The sequence below is a fragment of the Haliotis rubra genome, unplaced genomic scaffold (assembly GCF_003918875.1).
Source record: "Haliotis rubra isolate DU_JTF1 unplaced genomic scaffold, ASM391887v1 Scf68, whole genome shotgun sequence".
Classification (NCBI taxonomy): domain Eukaryota; kingdom Metazoa; phylum Mollusca; class Gastropoda; order Lepetellida; family Haliotidae; genus Haliotis; species Haliotis rubra.
Window position 1 is genome coordinate 1919225 of NW_025767390.1, and position 27748 is coordinate 1946972.

Here is a 27748-nt window from a genome sequence, read left to right on the forward strand (position 1 = left end):
CCGAAGTAAAGAAGGTCGTACACGTGCTCAACTGGCCAAAGGAATGATTCATTAAGTTAAACAATTGACTTGCCTTTGCATGTGTTTATGACGTGTACCACGGACGGGAACACCTGGTATCAGCAGTATTTAATAATGATCATTAATGCGTGTTCATGATAGAGTCGATATATTCCAATTGTCTCTCATTTTGCACAGATTGCTTGCAGCTGTGGGAAGAGTTTCACGGTTTTATTTGTAATTCAAGGGTCACGGGCACGGTGAACAATCGATTCGAATCCAAAACCAACGGACTGTGGTATCATTGAGAGCCAAAATTTGGTAGGCCAAATATGGCACCCTCGCCGACTGACCGACCTCGATCTGTACTGTACATTGACTATTGTAGTGATAGGGAATTGTTTACTGGTGTGGTTTCGTACTTGTACCTCACTTTAATGTGTACTGTACATTGACTATTGTAATGATAGGGAATAGTTTAGTCGTGTGATTTCGTACTTGTACCTCACTTTAATGCGCAGGCCTACTGTACATTGACTTTTGTAATGATAGGGAATAGTTTACTGATGTGATTTCGTACTTGTACCTCACTTTAATGTGCAGGCCTAATGTACATTGACTATTGTAATGATAGGGAATAATTTACTGATGTGATTTCGTACTTGCACCTCACTTTAATGTGTAGGCCTACTGTACATTGACTATTGTAATGATAGGGAATAGTTTACTGATGTGATTTCGTACTTGTACCTCACCATTCTTTATTTCGCACCTCACTTTAATGTGTAGGCCTACTGTACATTGACTATTGTAATGATAGGGAATAGTTTACTGTGTGATTTCGTACTTGCACCTCACTTTAATGTGTAGGCCTACTGTACATTGACTATTGTAATGATAGGGAATAGTTTACTGATGTGATTTCGTACTTGTACCTCACTTTAATGTGTAGGCCTACTGTACATTGACTATAGTAATGATAGGGAATAGTTCACTCGGATGATTGCGTACTTGTACCTCACTTTAATGTGTACTGTACATTGACCATTGTAGTGATAGTGAATAGTTTACTCGGGTGATATCGTACCTCACTTTGATGCATACAATGTGTGTACCTCACTTCAATGTATACAATGTTTTTAAATGTAACATATGTTATCTTTGGGATTAGATTCTAGTACTTTCTTTGGGGGGTGAGTCCCATCCGCGGTGGCTGAGTGGGTTAGGCGACTGACTTTGTGTGCTGGCAATTAGCTGCCTGACTCTGAGGGTGTTGGTTCGAATCCCGGATGGGACTCCGCCCAACAAAAGTAATAGAATCTATACTTTACTAAGACAGTGTAATCCCAAATATAACATATGTTACATTGACTTCTTTCTACATGGCATTGTGTAACCAATGTCTTTACAGCTGTGTAATGTCCCAGCTGTAACACCCTGAGCTAAAGCTGAACTGACTGACGAGGGATGGAGTGTAAAGGACTCTCCTGAGGATACAGTCCACACTAAAAACATATGAAACGCTCAACCCATGCTGTCTAACGGACTTAAACTAATAGCATCCCCTAATGCCTTCCCTCTGAACGAATACAATGTTAGTATTCCCTGCGATAGGGATGGGAGACGAGGGGATCATGTCCGTCAAAAAAAGGTACGAATCCATTGGATTTAGGTAAGTTTTGTAGGGTCAATACCACTAATGATATTAATCGTTCGTTAGGCTTTATATTTTACATGACGCCTTTCTTATTTTCATTCCAATGCCACCCATGAAGATCCAGGTTAGAATTGGTCTTCAGCAACCCATGCTTGTCTTAAGAGGCGACTAACGGGATCGGTTGGTCAGGCTCGCTGACTTGGTTGACACACGTCATCGTATCCCAATTGCGTAGATCGAAGCTCATGATGTTGATTACTGGATTGTCTGGTCCGGAGTAGATTATTTACAGACCACCTCATATAGCTAGAATATTGCTGAGTGCGGCGTTAAACAACATAAGAAAAAATCATTCTACTGCAAATCACACACTGACGGTATCGTGTTGGAAGTGACCGGTCTTCAGCGGCAAACGGAACACCTCCTGTTTCACGTCTTCTCCAAAACTGGAGATTGGATTATTTGCTACAACGACCTTAGACGTACTTAACAACAGTATTAATATTTACTTTGTGAGGAGACACGTAGACGCGGTGGCTGGAGGACCCCGTGTCAGCGAGATAAAAATAATAAATTACATAGAAACCTCACAGTGGTTCATTAAAGAGGATGGACAGACCCAATACTGGTTTAAGTACTTTATAAATCATAATAGATCTCAAATATCAATGATGGAAAAATTCCAAAGTGAGTATCAGTAGTCAAAATTCGAACCTATTCGTATTCTGAATATACCGAGATTTGATGAGCAGAATTGTCATCATGTGGCCATACGAAAGTTGACAAAGGATGACTGTGTCTGTATCGAGTTTGGTTGATTACTGCCGTCCACAATGGCATCGCCAGACAATTATACTGATGTAAACGCAGAGTTTCACTCAAATACCTTACACATGTTGGTCCACGTTAGTACGAAATATGAACCCATTCACATTGATAAGAGTAACAACAAGGAGATCGATCAACACGATGGACTCACATATTATTTAGACGTTGATCTGACATTTCTAAATATATTTTATGTTTATCTAATAAAATGAAAAATCTGAAAACATTCGTCAAATAGTTTTTTCTGTGATATATATACACAGTACAAATTATTGAGAATTTAAAGATTGTAAAAAAATGTTTCACTCATTACTCACGTATTAATGTGAATATTAGCAGAACATAACTCCAGATTCAAAGACAGGTGAACAGTTAGTATTTTGTCAAGTCACCATAGGCAGCAATGCAGGCTTCAAAGCGGCGGGGCATATTACTGATCAAAGAAGTAAGAAAGTCCTGGTCCATGCTGTCCCAATATCGGACCACCTCTTCTTTCATTTCAGCAATATTTGTCAGATTTTTCTTATTGACACTTTCCTTCATAAGTCCCCAAACATTTTCTATTGGATTTAGGTCAGGGCTATAGCTTGGCCAATCTCATAATGTCATATTTTGGGTCCGAAACCAGGCCTGTGAATGCTTTGAACAATGTTTTGGGTCGTTGTCCTGCTGCAAAATCCAAACATTTCCATAGAACATGTGAGCAGATGGAAGTAAATGTCCCTCGAAGATATCTGTGTACCGCTCACTGTTCATATTCCCTTCAAATACACACAGGGGCGTTGCCCCGAACACAGATAAGCCATCCCACACGTTAAATTTCGGACTGTACTTTGGGGGCTGATACAAAGGTTTTTCAGTTTGTTTGGTCCAGAATTTCAGTGTATTATGAAACAGCCACACAGAACTTTCATCTGAGAAAATCACATTGTCTCAGTTAAAATTTCTATGCTGTAAGCACCAGTTCAACCTTGGCTCCTTTTGTTCAGGTTTCATGATCGGTGATGGAATTCCTCGACGTTTCTGCCAACCCATTGCATGCAGCTCAGTTTTATTTGTCTCCTTACAGACAGCCACATTTCCTCTATCAATCATATCCAGCCTTAAGTTTTCTAAACTCCTTCGTTTGTTTTTAGAAACAAGAATACCAAGCCGCCCCCTGTCACCTACAGTCAATTTTCTGGGCCTCCCTGCGCCTCCCTGGTGCTCAATGCAATATCCATTTGCAATATTTTTCAAAACACGATAAACAGTGGACAAAGGGATGCCTGTTCTACTTGAAATCACTTTAGCTGATCTGATGTCCTTGTTATAATACTCTAAAATCAACTTCCTCTTCCCTAAATCACCCATACTGATGATCACTGAAAATGTCGTCTGCTAGCAAGTAAACAAAGGGGGATAACTCTTCACAAACTAATGAAAAAGGATTAACGGAGTTGTCTCTCTTGAATGAAACCAAGCAATAAAATTCTCAATAATTTCGGGTTATACTATATAGTGTATATATAGGTGTAGATTGACGTTTGCCATTATAATTGCACGGTCCGTAATGTGTACCCGTGAAGGTCCGGGTTAGAATTGATCTTCAGTAACCCATGTTTGTCGTAAATGGAGACTAACGGGATCGGGTGGTCAGACTCGCTGACTTGGTTGATACATGTCATCGTATCCCAATTGCGTAGATCGATTCTCAGCGCTGTTGATCACTGGAATGTCTGGTCCAGACTCGATTATTTACGGACCACCGCCATATAGCTAGAATATTGCTGAGTGCGGCCAAACAAATAAAACCAATCATAGTGTTGTCTTCATCCAAAATGGCTGAACATATGGTTTCTATAGAAATTAAAAGTTTGTATTACTTTATTGTGAAGTAATAGTTGGTTTAGTTAATACGGATTCATACAGTTTGCCAATCGTGTTTGTATTCGATTCGTACCTCAGTGAACCGAAGAAATAAGCAGTCAATCCTCAAATTAATTATCGCTCACTTATCGCTTACTTACTAGTGTCTCACAACGCAATATAAAACCCTATTGCGCATTTGTAATACGCAGAGATTATTTAGAAACAAAAAAACTCTCCGGTGTGACGTCATAGACACTACCAGGAGATGGCTATCTATAATGTGCTGGTTGTGTGATCAGGGCAACTGTTTTTTGTTGCTGCTTTCTTGTAAATACTTAAAGCACGTATGACTGTTCTTGTAGAGAAAAGTTGTATTTATGTAACTATTTAATATGGTTTTAAAACTTTCGATTAAATAATAATATAATTTCGATCATTTCATATATTATCAGATTCTCAAAATAATTAACACCGTTTTAAAACGATTTTCGTATTTCAATCCCTAAATTTAACTCAAATGTCGATCCTCTGCATTACCTTTCGCTACACTGCTAAAAAGCTAAACTTTGACTCCCAAACACACTGACTAGTAATTGAAAAAACATTTCTCGCTTACTGAGCGGTGAACACTTCTGGGTCTTGAAATATAATGTAAATTAACTTTACTGAGAGGTCATGCGGCTGTAAAGCTTGTAAAGCAAGCATGACCTCTCAGTACCTCTCTCAGTACCTCTTTGACCTATAAAGTATATCAGTGATAACGAAGGCCTTCATGGCACACGTGATAATGGTACGGGTTAAGGTTATTTGCCTGTTTAGATAACCACGTTATATATTGCCTTCCTTTGGATGTATGCTTTGAAAGGTAGGCGTCGTAGCCTAGACGCGTGTTAGATTGGATATAGGTTACACTCTGTTCCAATGAAGTGACTTCCTTCGCACTTGCTGAACCAAAGTTCGTCTTTCATGAGGTCTTCGAAACACCATGAAGTTCGATGACGTTCTCCGCCATGTTGGCGAGTTTGGTGCGTACCAGAAACGGATTTATTTCCTTCTTTGTCTTCCTGCAATCACACATGGAGCCCGGATGATGGTTAGTGCATTTTTGCAGTACGTCCAGAAACACAGGTGAGTGTGGTTGAACGGTTTCAATAGTTACCGAACAGCGTGTCAGACATGTGTGGGAGGAACGCAAGCGTCAGGCAGGGCTTGCTATTCTCGGTCGCATGTGCTTCCATCGTCGGCTCTCTGTGATTCATTCGTATAATTTTCGCTGTTAATTTTGTTTGTTTTTTCTATAGCCACTGGTGCCTGTCTCGTGCGATAATGATGACCTTTTTGTGGCTTATTATCTATCTCATTCGGATTTTGTATTTGTTGAGGGGTGATGTTGATGTGGGGTTGATATCTATTAGAGATTGATGATTTAGCGAACTCTCTCTCATGATGTACAGTCATTTTAACTTGCCGGAACCATTGGCTATAAATAAAGTCTCATCTAGTCATCGACCGTGAATGCTTCCTGGCTTATAGGAGTAAATTCGGTGTAGTCTGGTGTGGTTTAAATATAGATATATTGAAGAAGGAGAACTGGGGCACGGAAGTAAACAGAAACAGATGTTTCGGCTAAAATGTTGGGCACATAGGTACGCACGTGTGTTTCACGCGGCTTAAAGTAAAACAAACACTGGTTACTTGGTAGTGATGTGCATGGAATGAGTAGCAGGGTTGTGTTTCGGGCCTAAACATAGCAGAGTGTGATCGGCTACATCAGCCAAGTATAATGTTTCCATTATGTGTTACACGTTGTATAAGATTATACTTTTCCCTGCCCAACAGGCAATGCAATAAAGTTGACTGCCAGATTATTTCAATTAGCAGAGCGCTTAATACGATTTGTTGGTTAAAATATATGCAATACTACGCCAACAGAAGACCAATTTAAAGAACAAAGTTGTTATTACTAACGTGCATTGTAATTGACAGATTAATTGCATGAACACGTGGGTGAATTAAAGGTTGATAACAGAGCTAATTACAGCCCCAGGACGCAGTTAGTTATTATATAGAAATAAATATCTCAAGTATTACTCATTCATAAATATACATAAATTGTGTCCATTATATCTGACCTTACCATACTCTGATTAAATCAATCAAATCTAATTAAGCACGCCACGCAAAACCACTAAAGAGGTAGCTTGCTAAGACAATTATTGTTGAAGGTTTCGACAGTATAATTTCAAATGTTAACAGCTTTGTTGTCAATTAGGTGGAACGTCAAAGTGTTAACCGTTTCGGCACACGTGAATGCTGTCATTATAAAGGCATATCAATGCTAAAATTATGTTCTTCATTTCAGTGTTATTCAGCAGGAATGACTCTTTCCTATGGGTTTGCGTATCATTTACTGAATGACACGACTAATTAATAAGACAGAAAAGATATATAGTTTGTTTGAATGCTTATTATCTGGTGGGTAACATTTTGTCCTAATCTGACATCATATATTTATAGTGTTCTGGGTTCACTGTTGAATGATTGATGGTTGCTGGGCAACCGCTGTGTATTGTTGTTTTGTCATTTGAGATAAAGGAGCACTCAGTTGACTGAGTTGGGAATACTTTCTCTTCGTGCTATGTGCGGTCCTAATCGTGGTTGTATATCGGTGGGTGGGTGGGTGAGTGAGTGAGTGGTTGAGAGAGTGAGTGAGTGAGTGGGTGGGTGAGTCAGTCAGTCAGTCAGTCAGTGAATCAGTCAGTCAGTCAGTCAGTCAGTGAATCAGTCAGTCAGTCAGTCAGTCAGTCAAGAATGGTATACGCCGCGTTTAACATTATCCCAGTAATACCACAATATGGAGCATTAGACGTGGGTAAGACACACGATATGACCGGATTCGAACCCCGTCCAATTCAGTCTGAATATGTGTTTAGAATAGACAATAGAAAAACAAACTGTTAAGAAAAGAATGGATTATTTTTGTATTTCACGCTGTTGGTATATATTAAGTGTGGGGGGGTTTATAGATTACATTTGGGGGCGCAGGCAGTAACATTTGAAATGTTCTAAATGAAATTTCTAAACATCAAAACATATTTCCCCGTATATCTGACAGAATAAAACAAATTGTGTACATTACAAAGAGCTAACAGTTCAATTGCTAATTTGTATGTATGAATAATGTAGATACAACCCCAATCGTGCGATGAACTCCTCAACCAACCTTAACTGGCTGTATTACTTGTACAAACACCCGTAAACCCCATTGGCTTCTACATGTATCCCTTGTCACTGGCTTCTACGTATATACCCTTGTCGTCACATTGTTACTGTACATCCGAATTCACGTCCTTGGTGTTTCAATTAATTATTTACTGTATATATAGTCCCCTGTTTTTCTACCTTACTCATACTTGCTTGACAACGATACAAGAATCTGTATCGAAACATTGCATCTACCGAACTAAGAAGTTGTTTATCCATAAAGTATACGTCATCATACAGCTGAGCTACTGCTAAGTGTGGCTTTAAACAATAAACCAACAAATCTACACTATACAATGACGAATGAATGGGTGAGTTTGGTTTTACGCCGCTTTTAGAAGTATTCCAGCAATGTCACGGCTGGGGACACCAGAAATGAGCTTCACTCATTGTACCCATGTGGGGAATCGAACCCGGTCGTTAGGCGTGACCAGCGAACGCTTGAACCACTAGGCTACCCCACTGCCCACACAATAACGAAAGTGTTGGGATCGACACCATGTCAAATAAAACTGTTGTAATTCCATGACCCCAAATCCAACCTATTCTTCAAGTCACCCCTGTTTTGGTGAGTTGCTTTAATGATGGATGATAAACTTGCAGGTGTGAAATACCCGGCTATGACAACGACACGTACTCAGTTCAGTCTGAGTACCACCAGGAACTCATCAACTCCACCATCCCCTACAGCTTCCAAGATGGTCACTTGATATATGACCAGTGCCATGTGTACACGAACTCTACGGGTACAGTGACATTGGAGAAGTGTAACCGATGGGTGTATGACAAAAGCCTGTTCCTCCAAACGGCAGTGTCAGAGGTACGTACATTTACCAAGAAGTAGAAGTAGCAGAAAAATGAAAATGATGATGATTTTTTGTGCAACTACTTCTTCTTCTTCTTCTTCTTCTTCTTCTTCTTCTTCTTCTTCTTCTTCTTCTTCTTCTTCTTCTTCGTCGTCGTCGTCGTCGTCGTCGTCGTCGTCATCATCATCATCATTATTATTTTCTTATTAATTATTCAGCATTGTCATCATTATCGTTGTCGTATGATGATTGTTGTTATTATTTTAAACGAAATATCATAGGTTTTGGGACAGATTAAGGGATCGTGTGGCAAGCCGTTTTGACATTTATTAAACAATTAATGATATCTTCTATTGTTTTAAGGACATTTGTATTCTATCTAAACATATCAATAATATGTTTACGACATTGGTAAATAATTGAAGATAGCGTTAATGAATTCGCATATCAAAATAGAATAACTGATATCGTTAAATATCTCGCGATATGTCTAAAAGTGTTTAAGATATCAATAAAGCAATTACGATTATAGTGTACATACTTGTATCAGAAATTAATTCTGTATACCTTCAAGTCCATTGAGGATATCTTGAAAACATATTATGCTCATCCACAAATGCGTTTCAGTTATCTTCAATTCTGGTCATTTCTGGTATCTAAAATCAAATTGAAGATATCATTAATAGCAGGGTAGATAATGCAAGTAACAGGAAACAACGACAAAGAGTATCTCTGTTTTAGAATCGCTAGTTCATTTCAAGACATCTCCAATTCATTTCGTGATATCCTCAATTAATTAAGGATAACTATATCAACAACTGAATTACAGTTATCATTAAAAGATGAATTTAGCCATATCTTAAATCCCATTCCGATATCAGTAATACAATTAAGGCTATCATCAATTCTTTTCAAGATATCATTAACATGCTTCATCATAGCCTAAATCCATTTCACGAAATGATGAATTTTATTGCAGAAAACTATAATTACCTCTATTGGAGATATTTTAATTCATTTCAAGATATTTTTAATTCCATTCAAAATATCTTCAATTCACTTCACGTTATCTCTATTTTCATTCAAGATCTTGAAAACAATTTAACATATCAGTATTTCGTAATAGATATGAAACAGGAACTAAATTACAGTTTACATTAAAACATGAATTTGGACATACATGTATCTTTAAATCCCATTCCGATATCAGTAATACAATTAAGGATATCATCAATTCTTTTCAAGATATCATTAATTTGCTTCATCATAGCCTGAATTCAATTCACGATATGATGATTTTTATTGCAGATATCTGTGTAATTACCTCTATGGGAGATATTTTAATTCAGTTCAAGATTTCTCTACTTTCATTCAAGATCTTTAAAACAATTTAACATATCAGCGTTTTGTAATAAATTTGAAAACGGCTTGCCATATGATCGAATGAAGAGGGACCACGAAAGGCCACACAGCTGTTGAATTCAGTGAGCGTGCGAATGAGGTAGTCGGGCTTGACGCCGGCATCAGTTTCAGCACATGGTATCAGTTTCATGTGGGAGGGGGGCGCGAAGTGAGGCAGGTCTCAGACTTCCGTGTGACCCAGTGACCCACAGGCTTGGGTTCGGCGCTGACATGTACAGGAACACAACCGGGAGAAGGGGGATGTATTTGAATCCAGATTCGTGTGTGTGTTTTTGGCTTGTTTTGTTTGTTTAGTGCGTGTGTATGTGCGTGTGTGTGTGTGTGTGTGTTCATGTATGTGTATGTGTGAGAGTGCGTGTGTGTGTATTTGTGGATATGTGTGTTTGTGTATATGTATGTGTATATGTCTGTATGTATATCTGTGTGTGAGAGAGAGAGTGTGTGTGTGGATATGTGCTCGTGTGTGTTTGTGTATATGTGTGTATATATTTGTATGTGTGTGTGTATGTGTGTAAAGGGGATGGGTATGTGTTTTAGTAAGTGTGTATGTGTGTGAGAGTGTGTGAGTGTGTATGTGTGAGTGTGTATGTGTATGTGTGAGTGTGTGTGTGTGTGTGTGTGTGTGTGTGTGTGTGTGTGTGTGTGTGTGTGTGTGTGTGTGTGTGTGTGTGTGTGTGTGTGTGTGTGTGTGTGTGTGTTCTGTATATTCTAGTACGAATGTATCACCCTAGCCTGTCTCACGGTCCCTGAACCACATTATTTTCCCTACAGCCTTGCCCTCCCTGCAATGCTAATCCCTAAATGAAGCAAGTCTAGATTTTCCCAAGTTCTGAATCTCTGGACTCCATGGGGCTCCTTTTCAATATAAATGTGTGTTTTTTTTATTACAATCAAAATTATCTATATTCAGACACGAAGAGTTAGTTTAGCATCACCCATGTATTTCCGTGTAAATAGAATGTTTGGAAACGTTATTGCTTTTATTACTTTGTGCTTTATGCCTTATTATTTAAAACAGCATGTCAGTAGCATTAATGGCAAGAAATAGTCATGGGTTGGTCGACACGTTGCTGCTGAAATCAGCAAATACTTAGGTCTAATTTCAAGGTCATGTGCTTGGCATATAAGACATGGTCGTGGGAAGCAGCAGCTCTATGGCTTTCCACTGTTCCTTCTCGTTTCTACATAAGCAAAGAATTTTGTTTTTAAAATACGTCATGATGTGTGTTGATACCCTTACATACCTGTTGTTTTCACAATACGTCATGGTCTGTGATGATACCCTTACATACCTGTTGTTTTCACAATACGTCATGGTCTGTGTTGATACCCTTACATACCTGTTGTTTTCACAATACGCCATGGTCTGTGTTGATACCCTTACATACCTGTTGTTTTCACAATACGTCATGGTCTGTGTTGATGCCCTTACATACCTGTTGTTTTCACAATACGTCATGGCCTGTGTTGATACCCTTACATACCTGTTGTTTTCACAATACGTCATGGTCTGTGTTGATACCCTTACATACCTGTTGTTTTCACAATACGTCATGGTGTGGGACGATACTGTTGCAATACAAATTTTACAAATTGCCATGGTACAACAAATATATCACAGTGTTGGAATATGTTTTTCTACAGTAGAACATGATATGTTAAAACTACTCAGCTATAAAACAACTGTTTTTTCCATAGTACAGTATGGTGTCTTAAAGTACCCTCTTACATAACAACTGTTGTATGTTTTCCACAGTTCGACATGGTCTGTGAAGACGCCCTGTTGACGTCACACTCACAGATGTTGTTCATGGCTGGCTTTCTGGTGGGGGTCTTCGTCCTCGGAGCGTTTGCAGACAGGTACCTCACTATCTAAAACAAACTATAGCCATATTTCACAGAGCGATGGTAGCTCTACGAATATCGTAAGTCCACACTCTAACGTAACGCATCTGAATTAGCTCTTTTAAAATCAGCAGCCTAAATATTGACATGTTCATATCTTATCGTCTCCATCGGCCAGCTGCTGATATATCAACATCCTATCACATACAATAGGCTATGTGTAATGTCTACGTACTTATGCTCATCACATGTCATGGAAGATAGGGCAGTGGGGTAGCCTAGTGGTTAAAGCGTTCGCTCCTCACGCCTAACGACCGGGTTCGGTTCCCCACATGGGTATAATTTGTGAAGCCCATTTCTGGTGTCCCCCCGCCGTGATATTGCCGGAATATTATTAAAAACTGCGTAAAACCATACTCAGTCAGTCAGTCATGGAAGTTCCACCAGGGTAAAGCGATATCCCTAACAACGTATACTGGTTGCAAGGGGCGACCAAGTGGATCGGCTGGTCCAACTCAGTGACCTTATAGCGTGTCATATTCTATTGGACCCGTGAACTGATCTTCAGTAACCCATGTTTGTTGCAAGAGGCGACTAAAGGGATTGGGTGGTCAAGCTCGTTGACCTGGTTGAAACATGTGATCGGTGCCCAATTGCGTAGATCGATTCTCATGCTGTTGATCACTCGATTGTATGGTCCAAAATCCGCCATATAGCTGGAATATTGCTTAGTGAAACTAAACTTACTCACTCACTCAAATTTTATTGACGACGTGGATCATTTGCCACAGTATCAATCATTGGATTGTCTGGTCCGGATTATTTACTGGCTGACATTATACGTCCATGTGCCGCATTACAAACACAACAATGGCTTTAATGGTTTCAGTTCCCTACACTGCATGGTCTATTTCAGTATGCCATTTGTTCAGAATAAAACACAGCCAAAAGCGATGGAATGTTCTCTAGGTCCATGTGTATATAAAAAACAAGATAATTACTTGAGGCTTGATTAAATTTTTTTTCTTAAACTCTTGTTTCTGTTTCTGCTCTAGGTATGGCCGGAAGCTTGCCATCTATGTATCAATGGTCATCAATCTGGTGGCAGGCATAGCCTTGGCCTTTGCCCCCAACTTCTACGTGTATGTTGTGCTGCGGTTCCTGTTAGGGGCGTCCACCTCCGGTTACTTCACAGCGGCCTATGTGCTCGGTATTGACGTCTTTCACACTGACTTAATTGGTTGGTAGATAGCGTGCTGTGGATCAGGAGCAACAGCCTCAAGGAAGTCCATGATGGCACAGTGATTAATATGATTAGATGCACACGTTAAGTTAATTATAGCTATATATTCGTTACTCTATCGTGCTCCCCGAAAAATCTCTTTGTTTCTGCCCCACCCAGTTTGTTTCTGATTTCCTATACTTTTGTTATATATCTATTCTCTGCTCCAGCTATAGCATTTACCTAAACGTCACAATGTACTGTCGTTCAAAGAAAGTGTATACATTGTATTTGGTTCCAAACGTATCTAAACGTTCCTAGGCTAAAACAGTCGCCGAAATAACGTAAGGCCTGAATCGCCATGATACGTGGCAATACATTTATACATCCCCGTTGTTGCTCGTTTGAGCCCGTCACACCGAAGACCCGGGTTCGAATCCCCACATTTCCATAATGTGTGAAGCCCATTTCTGGTGTCCCCCGCCGTGATATTGCTGGAATATTGCTAAAAGCGGCGTAAAACCATACTTACTCACTCGTTTGAGCTACTATCAGTGTATACCCGCGTTTGCCCAATTGTTTAGTTTAAATTTGCAATCTCTATATCTCGGCATCCCTCTTTTTCCATTCTTCCTGCTTGCATTTGTATCAAACCAGGCTCGAATAGCAAGGTAGGGTTCAAAGTCATCATTGTCTGTATCGTGTACCATTGGTGTTGAAGGTCTGGAAATCGTTGGCCCCTCCAAACGCATCTGGGCTGGAATGGTCATCAAATACTTCTTTGCTCTTGGTCTTCTCCTGATTGACGGACTGGGCTACGTGATAAGAGACTGGCACCACATGGAGCTTGTTGTCACGTGCCTCGTAGCTGTGTTCCTTCCGTACTGGTGGTAAATATCTTTCGTTATCCTACACAGCCAGCATCACTTGTCTGATACTAACTAAAATGTCAATATTGTTTATAAACTTTCTGTATCAATTTTCTTGCAAGCTGAACTAAAGACTCGGGGCCCGTGAAGATCAGGGTTAGAACGGTCTTCAGTAAAACATCCTTGTTAGAGGCAACTGGCTGACTTGGTTGATGCATGTCGTTGTAAGCCAACTGCGCCAGGTTGATGCTCATGATGATAGTCACTTGATTGTCTGGTCCAGATTCGATTTTTGCTGACCGCCGTCATATAGCTTGAATATGGCTGAGCGCGGAGTAAGCAATAAACAAATACTCGATTTGATTTCTCAAATGGATACACTCATTTGTCGCTGTCCTCTCACTGCTGAGATATTGCAGAGTGTGGCGCTAACACCCCCATCACACCAAACTCGTTCTCAGTACCCTCTTGAAAATTGTTCGGATCGGGCTCGAACTGTGCGAACGGACTGGACGTAGTGGCACCTGTTTACAGTCTGTTTAAGAACTTTATGGACGGGCTCGGTCGGACTAGGGACGGAAGGGTGCTCCAGAATGTTGAACATGTCCAACGTTCTACCTGTTCTAAAATGGGGCGGAGTGACAACGTACCTAATACGAGATTGTCGACGGAATTGCCGAGTACTACGACTACGGAATTGCCGACGTATGCAGACGTACTGCAGTCGGGCATCATTTGCAATATGTTTGTACACAGCTTCCACCACGTCCCTTCCGTTCGCAGACAGACCTAACCCGACCGCATTACCTCCTTAGTTAGTTGCTATTCCGTGCAAATATGTTCAAAACAAAATACATTGTTCTGAAGACGTTCCTAGTACGTCTCTACACGGTTCTAAAAGTTCGCAATTGGTTCTCATTACGTTCTACTGGTTCTTAGAACGTTTATGTACTTCTCACTCAGTTCTTACTACGTCAACCCCGTGTGCAGTACAATATGACAAGGTAGGGTACAAATCCATGCGTTTTGAACACCTTCGTCATTTGGGATAGAGATTTCTACATGTGAAACATGAACAAGTGTGCAGCTGTCAACATGTTGAACGCTGGTTTCCTGCAGTTTTTATTGGAAGCAGAGCAAGAGTACAAGGGTGAGGTGAGGTGAAATTGGGTTTAACGTCGTACTGGAGAATATGTCGCTAATATGACGACGTGAATGCGTGTGTATGTGCGGCTGCTTGTACTAGCCCAGACTTAAGCTGGTTTTATAGTGCTAGCCCACTGAGATACCATGCCGCAGTGAAGCATGAATACCCCACTCAGACACAGTATACTGACTCCGAGCCGACCAGTCCTTGTTGTACCCATTAATGCCGAGCGCCAGACAGGGACCAACAAGTACCATATTTTAACGTCTTTTGGTATGACGCGGTCGGGGATCGAACCCTGCGACCTTCCGCCCTCCGGGCGGACGCTCTAATCACTACACAACGGAGGCGGTCCAGAGAGTACAAGGGGTTGGTTGAGCAAGAAAGGAGGAAAAGAACAAGAACGTGTTGGGTGAGGAACTGGCTCAAACTTTGATGATCATGAGTCCCGCCCATGTTTAATGAACGTCTTGAACGCATCATCCCCTTCATTAATAAAGAAGACACCAATTACAGAAATGCTTTGGAACCAGGGATAAAGCTCACCATCACTCTGCGTCATCCGGCATCCGGGGATTATTATGCCACCTTCAATATGAATTTCGGGTAGCCATGGTGATGTGGATGTTTCTACCTTGAAACTGAGAACGGGAATGAGAACGGACAAGAACGTGCTGGTTACTTACGATATTACGATTGCACGCACTAGGAACGAAGTGAGAACGTGGTGCAAACGGGAAGAACTGCCTGAAAACAAGTTGGTTGAGTTAAGAAAGAGTTAGAACGAGGTTGTGCGTATCAAGAACGAGATAGGTCTAGTTCAGAACGGATATAAACTGACTCAGGACAAGATTGAACTGCTTGAAAACGTTGTCAACACGGGGTGAACGGGCAATTTTGCCTAGTCTAAACGTAATACCAACTGTCTGGGGACAGAATATAGACGAGATAGACGTATTGAGAACTGACTAAGATCAAACTAGCATCGTAATGTTAACAACAATTACACATTCTATCCCGTTCGAGACCGTTTTACAATTATTATGTGGACGTGGCAGGGCGGACTATGAACTATCTTGGTGTGACTCAGGCTTAAACAACTAACAAAAATAACTGTGTCCGTAGCCAATATAGAGCGGCAACTAAATTCATTGCTTACTCATTCCTTAAGGATAATCCCCGAATCCCCAAGATGGCTCCTCACACAGGGCAGGATACAGGAAGCGGAAGCAATCATCCGGAAGGCAGCTGACGTCAACAAGGTGACACTACCCGACAAGCTTTGCGCAGAATCCGATGAGACTCCCGATGAAAGGGCAGGAAATTTGACTGCGTTCCTTCAGCTGTTTACTTCCTCTGTGCTACTATTTAGAACCCTCATCATTTTCTTTAACTGGTGAGTATGGTTCTGAACGGAATTATTCATAGCCGAACACAAACATGATACCGTTATACGACATCTGTAACACGATTCTGACGTGTATCATTAGGTTACATAGTCAAACATCATTGTGTCGATCTTTGATGTCTCGAACTCACAATTGTCTCGAAGTAAAAGCTTTGTCCCTGTGTGTTCCTTAATTTGTAATCAGTTTCCACTGTTTCGAACGTCGGATAGCTCGAAGTATGTACGTAGATTCCTTCAACATCGACAAAACGACGATTTAGTTCAGTTGTAAACCCCGTGTTGAATTCATGAAATCGGTTAAAATACTCAAAATTGTTGGCACAACCTTTCTTTATTTTTATCTATTCTGACATTTTCGTGAATATTTGGAAATGAACTTGCAAAGGACAGTGACTTTGTATTGTCATATGAGTAAGATACTAAAGAAACTTGCTGAAAGGTTTTTGATACAGATGGATGGTTACGAGTGCTCAGTCGTATATTACGACGTTTGTTTTAAGTAACGAGATCGGGGGTTAGACTTGGTTCATGCATGTCATTGTATACCAACTGCATAGGCCGATATTCCGTGACAGTGATCCCAGTCATTTGATTGTCTTTATAATATAATCCCGGTGTCATGCAGCTTGGGTATTGCTAGGTGCGGCGTACAATAAACAAATAATCAAACCTACGATGAAAAGAAATAGAGGAGTCAACAAATGTAGTTACAAATATATTATTATCTAATAGCTACGCATTCCATTCGATAATCTACTGCTTGTCCTTGTGTTTCCATTTGGCTGAACAGATGTACTTTTTCGTTAGAAAGTTAGTTCAGGGTATGTGTTTTCTAAATGTAGACACATGGTAGAACTTTGTCCAGTTAATCAGAAGACAAACTTGGATTCCTCGCATTGATAAAATGTGTGTAATTCACATTCTAGATGACGGGGCATTAGTGACGAGAACAAATGAATCAGCTGGGCACTCTCGGTCACTTGTTTGATTGTATGTCATCGTTCACCGGCGTCGGTTGTTGCTAGAATTTATCTGGTCTAGACTCGACTATTCACAGGAATTTACACACAATTTACCGTCGTACAGCCTGTATAATACTGAATGTGACGTTAAAAAATTATATCTGTTAATCCATACCAAATCGTTTCATCTTGATAGCATTGGTCACTGACCATGAAATCTAGAATGTAAGATAATCAGAGTAGGTAACGACCGTCTCCATCGTGTCCATCCAGGTTAGTGACCAGCATGGCGTACTATGGACTGTCGCTCAACACACAAGACCTTGGCTCCGACAACTTCTTCTTGACGTTCTTCCTGGCCAGCCTGATGGACTTCCCCGGCGTGACCTTGTGTCTGTTCCTGCTGGACCGCGTGGGCAGGAAGGTCATGATGTGTGGGTCAATGCTGATTGGCGGCGTGGCCTGTCTCCTCACCATCTTTACCATCCTCTACCTTGGGGAATGCAAGTACCGGGTATACATAACGTTATCACGCACTCCCACAGGAGGAGAATACACAACAACGATTGGTCGATGGACATAAGTTTTAAGCATGAGGTATACATTTTGTCAGGGCAAATTAATATTAAGGTCATTGTTATTCATCTTCAAGAAATCTGATTTTAGCTTGAAGTTTTTAATAATGGAGAAAATGTTTAACCTAAAATAGATGTACCTAATGACAGTATAATATAGTAACATATGCTGAAAGGTTGGGTCACGGTCAGAGGCGTTTTCGGTCGTTTTGGCTACTGTAGTTACTACCGAATCATCCTCGAGATACCACACTTGCAAGCGTGGAAATAAAAAAGTAGCCCGTTGACAAACTAATGCATTAAACAATGTCTGATAATTCCACCAAGGCAAAAGGGGCCCTTATAATACATGCCCTTTAATCAATGGGCGTAGATGATAAACTGATGTTTAAAACATTGGTATAGTTCCTGTCTGGAATCTTCAGAGGGCTTGGATGTCCACCCAGCAAAACGTCTGGTCAATAGTGTTAAATACACATACACTCGCCCACTCATCCAACTGGAAGTATTTGGATTTATTTATTCGGTATAATTTGCAGTCAGATAAAATGTAAAGAAAAACACCAACCTCCAGTTAATACAGTATCGATTAAAATAAACTAGCTAAATCTATAACAATTCTAAACTGAATTTGGAATACATGGAACAGTGATTAGAGATATATTGGAACCAATGTTTTGGGACCGTTACCCATTTTCATCCAGCGAACGATTTATCTGTAAATCCTGAGGATGATATAGGTATCCGGTATGTTCTGGAACAAACTGGTGGAAAAATTACAAGCTTTGAAATTCGATTCCTATGAATTCCATAGAACAATTTATCTGTAGGGGAAAAGTTCAAAGCAAAAATGCTCTCCATTATGTTCTGGACAAAAACTGATATAAAGAGATACAAAGTGTACCGTCTTGTTCTGAACGACTTCCAGTGAACTATTTATCTGTTGAGGTAAATCTGAAGCAAAAAATAATTTTCTATTATATTCTGGTACAAAATGTTTATATGAAAATACAGGTTTAACAAATCTCTTGTTGAAGAATGTTGTAACTGTTGGGGTCCCAAAGATCGTTGTATCTGTTGGGTTAAAGCCAAAAGCAAAAATGATTCGCCATTATATTCTAGTACAAAATGTTTAAATAAAAATACAAGATTGACAATTCTCTTCTTGAAGAGCATTGTAACTGATGGGGGTCCCAAGAGACGTTTTATCTATTGGGTTAAGCCAAGAGCAAACTCAATTCTCCATTTTAATCTTGACCAAAGTGGTATACACAGATACAACGTATACCGTTATATTCTGAAAGACGACTGTCAGTAAAGTCGGACGTCAAAAATCATGTCCTCCGGTATCTTCTGGAACAATGGAGACGCAGACCACTATATGCCTGCCAAGTTCCACATACTCACTCTTTCTTCATACCATAGCATACCAGTGGATCACAATCACGCTAGCGATGATCGGGAAGATGGGTACAGCAATGTGCTTCGCCGTCGTCTACGTCTTCTCTTCGGAACTCTTCCCAACCGTTGTGCGCAACGTCGCCGTCGGCGCCAGCTCCTCCTGGGCAAGAGTCGGTGGGATGATTGCTCCCTACGTTGCAGATGCGGTTAGTTACACTATATTCAGTTTTATTGTCTTGATAGGAAGACATTTTGGATATATTAGTGTAACTCCGCTTTGAGCGGTTTTATGTAGATTATGATGTGTCTGTTTGATGGTTGTTGGAGGCAGGGGGGCAGGTCTTGGAAGTTTATCACTTTTGTAAAAACGTAAGTTCACAGAGGGGGATATTTTGGCTAGGACGAGATTTACAGTCACCTTGATATAGCTTGAATATTTGTTTCATTTAGGTTCTGTTCATGTCACTAATTGTTTTCCATATTTTTCATCGAAATTTTGTGAGATGTGGACTGGTTAGTTTGAAAGGACGATCTTATCAATAAGTTCACGAGTGAGGTTTAACTATGCTTTGTACACTACCAGTATTCTATTAGGCGTGTCAATTGACTGAGCGAGGTGGGGACTGCTAAATTCGAAAGGGCCATCTTATGAGTGAGTGTGGCTTCACGACGCTTCCAGTTATATCAAGGCTATATCACAGCTTACTGTGCGATGAAAACCCGGAGTAATGCACGTCTTATACGTTCACCACTTTGGTTAAACAAACAAGTACGGTGATGGTACACTGAAGAACACAATCAGGGCTGTGTGTAGTTCGGAACCACAATCTGGCGTGTGCAAGGGACACTTCTGCAGATCGAATAGTGGCGCCTAAGGCGAAAAGGCCATCCATGCACCAGCATTCCATAAGACTGACATAAAACATTTCATCACTTTTTTCAAAGACGTCAGTAAACATTGTCTTGTTTCGGTCTTCAGGGGAAATTAGTGGGAGGTGACTTCGGAAGAGCTCTGCCGCTGTTGGTGTTTGGGGCGGCGTCTGTGGTGGCGGGACTTCTAGCACTGTTCCTGCCCGAGACCTTGAACAGAGATCTCCCGGAGACCATCCAAGACGGCATCGCATTCGGCAGGTATGCTAGACACAAGAGCAAGGGGTGGAAACATATTTTCGATCTATATGCGTCTCTGATTATCACAATGATTTGTAGACCCTGTTAAGCATCAAACTTTCCAGAAAATTCAAGAAAGTGTACAACCTTTAGCTTTCTCCAAGGTTAATCCTATATTTTCCAGTTCAAAATCTGTAAATGTCTTGCCATATTCAACAATACCTTTTGGAGTAGTATACAGACGCTTCCTTCGTTAAGTTGAAAGTTTCTGTGTTTGAATCATTCGTCTTCGGCATACTGCAGGAAAGCCTCATTATGAAACATTTGTTTGGCACTGGCGTGTTCAGTAATGGGCAGATGTTTCACAGGTTCAACAAATATTACGAACAATGGTGTAATATCAATAGTGCAGTTATGCCATATTACGGGGTAATCAGCTGGTATAACAGCGACATCAGTTACGTCATCAAACGTCACTGTATTTCACCTCATTTGTGATGTGCAGAAACACGTGCCATAACGCTTGAGGCATGCACAGAACGTTGCTGGATCGTCACGACCTTTCCAATACGCATGTGCCATTTCTGTTTTATATCAAGTTTTATTTTCATTTTTATATTTATTTGGGCTATGGCCACATTCACAGTCATGGTCCGATGAAGAACTTGAATGTGAAGTGAAACGGGTTTAATATCGCAATGAAAATTATTGCAGTAATAGATGGGTGAGGTGAAGTGAGTTGAAATTGGGTTTAACGTCGTGCTTGAGAATATTTCGCTCATATGACGACGAGCATGCATGTGTATGTGTATGTGCGGCTGCTTGTACTAGCCCAGACTGAAGCTGGTTTTATAGTGCTAGCCCACTGAGATACCCTGCCGCAGTGAAGCATGAATGCCCACTCAGATACATTATACTGACTCCGAGCCGACCAGTCCTTATTGTACCCATTAATGCCGAGCGCCAGGCAGGGACCAACAAGTACCATATTTTAACGTCTTTTGGTATGACGCGGTCGGGGATCGAACCCGCGACCTTCCGCTCTCCGGGCGGACGCTCTGACCACTACACCACGGAGGCGGTCAGTAATAGATGGGGATCGCAGATATGTTACAGCAATAGTTCAATATAAATGATATCATTGGTACCTGTATATATCACAGCCACGTTATCTATATTACAGGTGTAATGTACCTGTGAACATCCAGGTTAGATTTCGAGCAACCCATGCTTGTCATAAAAGACGACTAACGGGATCGAGTTGCCAGACTCGCTGATCTGATTGATGGATGTCGTCGAATACTAACTGCGTAGATCGATACTCGTGATACCAATCACTGGATTGTCTGGTTCAGATTCGAATTTGTACAGACCTAAGTCAATTAGCAGGAATATTGGCGTTAAACAGCAAATACGGATAACTACGACGCTTTGAACAAGGACACTACAGAGCTGGTTAATCGACAGCTATGTTAAAGTTTTTTTTAACAAATATGTTTACACTGCATTCCGGAGTAGGTTTCAGATACACCCTGCTTCTCTTGAGCCGGCTAATGAGGTTCTGTTTGTTCCAATATGCATAATGCTACAAGCAGGTCATGGCGCCCCACGGTGCTAACTAGACTTGGTAACCTAGATGCCTCTGTGATGTTCTGACTAGGATGTTTTCCCTCGCTATCGGTTTAACATTTTCAACGAAAACCGTTGTGTGTTTAATGTTTGAATCTAAATGCACGAAATATCAAAAAGATTGCGAGAACACGGTTACCTTGGGAAACGTTGCTCTAATCACCCTATGGCCGAATTTTGCCCTTGTGGTAGACAGGCTGAGGTCAAAAACATGGACAGTCCGTTTGATTTCATTTGAGACCGATGAACTGCTCACTAAAACAAAATCTAATAAAGGCAACAAAACCAAATTTTGCACAGTCACATGAAATCGACAGACCAACTCTGATGATTTGTCTCATAATTTGGGACACCCGAATAAAAAAATTGTTTAACAAACGATCATTATTTTGTTGTCACTTATCGCTTGTTTGTACGAGGGGAGGGGAGGGGGCACTTGCTGGTAGAACAGCCAGGTGTTCGAGTTGCACGTATGAAATTGAACATTCATTCACAACATACGCTTGTTGATTACCTGGCTGTTCTACCAGCAAGTCCTCCCGGGTTCGATTCTCCACATGGGTACAATGGGTGAAGCCATTTCTGGTGTTCCCTGCCGTGATATTTCTGGAATATTGCTAAATTCGGGGTAAAATTTAACTCTCTCACTCGTATACATCAATGTCTATTTCGGTTTCCTAGGACGCCACCTAAACCCAAACCTCCAGTGATCATGACAGCCTATTGTGTGGATGACCAAATCGAGGGGGACAGAAGGAGGGGTAGTGCGGACGACCACATCGAGGGGGACAGAAGGAGGGATAGTGCGGACGACCACATCGAGGGGGACAGAAGGAGGGATAGTGCGAAAGACAAAAACCTGGAGGATACAGACAAAGAACATCACCAGCACGTGGCTTGAAGTGTCTCCTCAAGATCTCTCGTGTAATCAAGAATGATATTTAAGCAGTTGATAATATCATGCTGGTGTGGCAAATGTTATCTTAGTGTGTCGGTATACTAGTAAGGTACATGTTATCTTAGTATACCGGTATACTAGTAAGGTACATGTTATCTTAGTATACCGGTATACTAGCAAGGCACATGTTATCTCAGTATATCAGTATACCAGCAAGGTACATGTTATCTTAGTATATCAGTATACCAGCAAGGTACATGTTATCTTAGTATACCGGTATACTAGTAAGGTACATGTTATCTTAGTATACCGGTATACTAGCAAGGCACATGTTATCTCAGTATATCAGTATACCAGCAAGGTACATGTTATCTTAGTATATCAGTATACCAGCAAGGTACATGTTATCTTAGTATACCGGTATACTAGTAAGGTACATGTTATCTTAGTATACCGGTATACTAGCAAGGCACATGTTATCTCAGTATATCAGTATACCAGCAAGGTACATGTTATCTTAGTATATCAGTATACCAGCAAGGTACATGTTATCTTAGTATACCGGTATACTAGCAAGGTACATGTTATCTTAGTATACCGGTATACTAGTAAGGTACATGTTATCTTAGTATACCGGTATACTAGTAAGGTACATGTTATCTTAGTATACCGGTATACTAGCAAGGCACATGTTATCTCAGTATATCAGTATACCAGCAAGGTACATGTTATCTTAGTATATCAGTATACCAGCAAGGTACATGTTATCTTAGTATACCGGTATACTAGTAAGGTACATGTTATCTTAGTATACCGGTATACTAGCAAGGCACATGTTATCTCAGTATATCAGTATACCAGCAAGGTACATGTTATCTTAGTATATCAGTATACCAGCAAGGTACATGTTATCTTAGTATACCGGTATACTAGCAAGGTACATGTTATCTTAGTATACCGGTATACTAGCAAGGCACATGTTATCTCAGTATATCAGTATACCAGCAAGGTACATGTTATCTTAGTATATCAGTATACCAGCAAGGTACATGTTATCTTAGTATACCGGTATACTAGCAAGGTACATGTTATCTTCGTATACCGGTATACTAGCAAGGTACATGTTATCTCAGTATACCGGTATACTAGCAAGGTACATGTTATTTTAGTATACCGGTAGACCAGCAAGGTATATGCTATTTTAGTATATCGGTATACTAGTAAGAAACGTGTTATTTCGTATATCAGTATACTTGCATGGTAATGTAATCTTAGTATATCGGTATACTAACATGGCATGTGTCATCTGAGTACAACGTATACTAGCATGCTATGTGCAACTGTGGTATGTGCCCGTCACTGCAATACCACCCTGGTATGTACAAACACACGGTCTACATGTATGATGTATGCTTTTACCTCGGTATATGTTACGGTACATGCCACGATATGTCACGGTATATCCGTAAATTGTATATGCTAGCATGACATATCTTCTTACAGCATAAGCTAAAACGACATTTGCTATCATGGTATATGTTGTCGTAGTATATGCTACTAAATTATATGTCACCATACAATCAAGGTATACATGATCATTTTATATTTTAGCATAGTATAGGCTATCACAGTATCCGCTCTCACTTTACGTATACTGTCATGGTATATGCTACCTAAGTGTTCTGCTATCACGGTAGTCTACCACAGAATATATGCTGTCATGTCAATGATATCATGGCATGTGCCTAACTCACGGGATCCGCGACCACAGTATATATGTTGTTATGGTATATGCTACCAAGGTACATGCTACCTCAGTAACAGCTATCACGGCATGGTCCACCACAGCATATATGCTGTCATGGTATATGCTACCAAGGTACATGCTACCTAAGTAACAGCTATCACGACATGATCCACCACAGCATATATGATGTCATGGTATATGCTACCAAGGTACATGCTACCTAAGTAACAGCTATCACGGTAGTTCACCACAGCATATATGCTGTCATGGTATATGATACCAAGGTACATGCTACCTAAGTAACAGCTATCACGACATGATCCACCACAGCATATATGCTGTCATGGTATATGCTACCAAGGTACATGCTACCTAAGTAACAGCTATCACAGCACGGTCCACCACAGTGTATATGCTGTCATGGTATATGCTACCACGGTACATGCTACCTCAATAACAGCTATCACGGTAGTTCACCACAGTATATATGCTGTCATGGTATATGCTACCACGGTACATGCTACCTCAATAACAGCTATCACGGTAGTTCACCACAGTATATATTCTGTTATGGTATATGCTACCACGGTACATGCTACCTCAATAACAGCTATCACGGTAGTTCACCACAGCATATATGCTGTCATGGTATATGCTACCACGGTACATGATACCTCAATAACAGCTATCACAGTAGTTCAACACAGTATATATGCTGTCATGGTATATGCTACCTAGGTACATGCTACCTCAATAACAGCTATCACGGTAGTTCACCACAGTATATATGCTGTCATGGTATATGCTATCACGGTACATGCTACCTCAATAACAGCTATCACGGTAGTTCACCACAGTATATATGCTGTCATGGTATATGCTACCACGGTACATGCTACCTCAATAACAGCTATCACGGTAGTTCACCACAGTATATATGCTGTCATGGTATATGCTATCACGGTACATGCTACCTCAATAACAGCTATCACGGTAGTTCACCACAGTATATATGCTGTCATGGTATATGCTACCACGGTACATGCTACCTCAGATGCTAGATCACGCTTATCCATATTGTGTTGCATAGATTTCCACTGCAGGGGATGTATCTAGTCAAACTGAACTGACTAATATGGTCATGTTTTTTATGACATTAAGTATTCTTTTGAAATGTAATGAAACATAAGCAGTTTTACCAAGCAGTTAACTAAATGTGCTGAAACAGGAATTCACACCTACGTTCACCAAAGATCATTCATCCTGAACATCTGATATTTGCTTGTTGGGAAGTACCAATTGTATCGAGATCCAGCTGTATAGGAGGCAGTGCCAGTTTTGTATATGTCTGTGAAAATCGTTGTGAAAACTGCGACATCGATGTACTCAACAGGCACTTCCATCAACTATTTACAAAAGTATGCACAAAATTTCAAATATGGAATTATTTTGTTGAATGCTTTACTCAGAAATAAAGATTTACTCTTTGAAAACGTTTTGGCTTGTTTTATCGCGGGATCGGGTGGTCAGGCTCGCTGACTTGGTTTACATGTCATCGTATCCCAATTGCGTAGATCGATGCTCATGCTGTTGATCACTGGATTATCTGGTCCAGAATCGATTATTTACAGACCGCCGCCAAACAGCTGGAATATTGCTGAGTGAGGTGTAAAACAACAAATCAACCGAAATATCACTTGTATCACAGTGTGTCGGATTGAATTCCGAAGACAGCTGGTTGTGATGCAGGCTTGTGTGTTAACCACTCTGGAACCAATAACACAAGCACTGAGCAAGCGGAGGATAAAGTTTGATATTGATATATCGTGCATATCTGTAATGCTTCAGATCCGTAGGCTAAATCATGCTCTACGCGTTACATTCTTGCCCCGCTCTAAAGATCAGCGTGCGTTCCCAGGGCCCTGGAGACTATCCAACCCAAGCTGTCTGTGAGACGCGGGGCGATTACCATAACATTACCAGCTGAATTTAACAGATACTCATTTACTGCATGGTAAAGAGAGGCATGTTTTGAACAGATTTACGTGCCAACAGGGCTCGCATTTCGGTAAACATTTAGGTATCTAACATCAGCGAGGCGGTCTTGTGATGAAGTGTTCGTTCATGACGTTAAGGTCTGCGTTCGATTCCCCGTATGTGTATATAATGAATGCCAAGTTTTGGTGTCACCCGCCGTGATAAAAGTGGAGTGAAGACATAGCCAATCAATCAACCCTGTGAGTCATTTTGACAGGGTTAAATGGTGGCATTGCTGGGATAATGCTTAAAACGGCGTAAAATCACTCAATCACTCACTCACTCGCCATCGTATCCCAATTGCGTTGATCGATGCTCATGCTGTTGATCACTGGATTGTCTGGTCCAGACTCGATTATTTACACACCGCCACCATATAGCTGGAATATTGCTGAGTGCGGCGTTCAACTAAACTCACTCACTTTCTCACTCACTCACTCGCATGAGCCCTGGAGATGATGCTTGCCTCTAAAAGCACTTGATGTTCTTCAGTAAGAGTCAGGGAGCACTAGAACCTCTCACCAAAAGGTCACCGAACCATCAACGAAAACATCTTTGCCTGATATGTGACAGCGAGTCGCCATGTGCCTCGAGGATTTGAACCCGCACTCATAGCATTTTAAGGAGCTTATGACAGCAAATTGCAGCACCTCAGATTAAAGCCCACACTGACACTAGTAAAATATCCGAACTAATTCTATAACGATATGACCATATCAAAATCACGAAGAATTTAATCTTGACAGGGAACATGTTCTTCAGAAAGTGCAGTTCGTTGTGTCTTTTACCAATATTTCAAAGAAGGTCATTCGACCCTTGCTCAGATGTTTGATCATGATTACAACATCCATGGCCTCAGTAAAACATTCATAATGTTTAGGGGCGGTGGGGTAGCCTAGTGGTTAAAGCGTTGGCTAGTCACGCCGAAGACCCGGGTTCGAATCCCCACATGGGTACAATGTGTGAAGCCCATTTCTGGTGTCCCCTGCCGTGATGTTGCTGGAATATTGCTAAAAGCGGCGTAAAACCAAACTCAGTCAGTCAGTCATAATGTTTATCAGTCTGGTTCC

At 40.7% G+C, this 27748-nt stretch overlaps 1 protein-coding gene and 1 long non-coding RNA gene across 2 annotated transcripts; one reads left to right on the plus strand and one right to left on the minus strand.

Annotated features, from left to right (window-relative positions):
• Positions 1-760: 760 nt before the first annotated feature.
• LOC124257982 lies at positions 761-22377 on the minus strand. The gene is made up of 3 exons (XR_006893474.1): positions 22214-22377; positions 15984-15986; positions 761-772 (listed from the first exon to the last, which is right to left on the minus strand). It is a non-coding gene; the product is annotated as an uncharacterized LOC124257982 (long non-coding RNA).
• LOC124257980 (organic cation transporter protein-like) lies at positions 5134-26134 on the plus strand. The gene is made up of 10 exons (XM_046692058.1): positions 5134-5464; positions 8204-8420; positions 11585-11688; positions 12729-12883; positions 13617-13785; positions 16083-16307; positions 17555-17784; positions 19282-19463; positions 20237-20388; positions 22678-26134. The coding sequence occupies exons 1-10, from the start codon at positions 5322-5324 to the stop codon at positions 22895-22897; spliced, it is 1797 nt and encodes a 598-aa protein (XP_046548014.1). The 5' UTR covers positions 5134-5321; the 3' UTR covers positions 22898-26134.
• The last annotated feature ends 1614 nt before the right edge of the window (positions 26135-27748 follow it).

Excerpts from the sequence above, each read along its gene's own strand:
- LOC124257980 (XM_046692058.1), top strand. The coding sequence starts at position 5,322 with ATGAAGTTCGATGACGTTCTCCGCCATGTTGGCGAGTTTGGTGCGTAC. Across the intron at positions 16,308-17,554 it reads CTCATCATTTTCTTTAACTG|GTTAGTGACCAGCATGGCGT; the intron begins GTGAGTATGGTT and ends GTGTCCATCCAG. Across the intron at positions 20,389-22,677 it reads GACGGCATCGCATTCGGCAG|GACGCCACCTAAACCCAAAC; the intron begins GTATGCTAGACA and ends TCGGTTTCCTAG.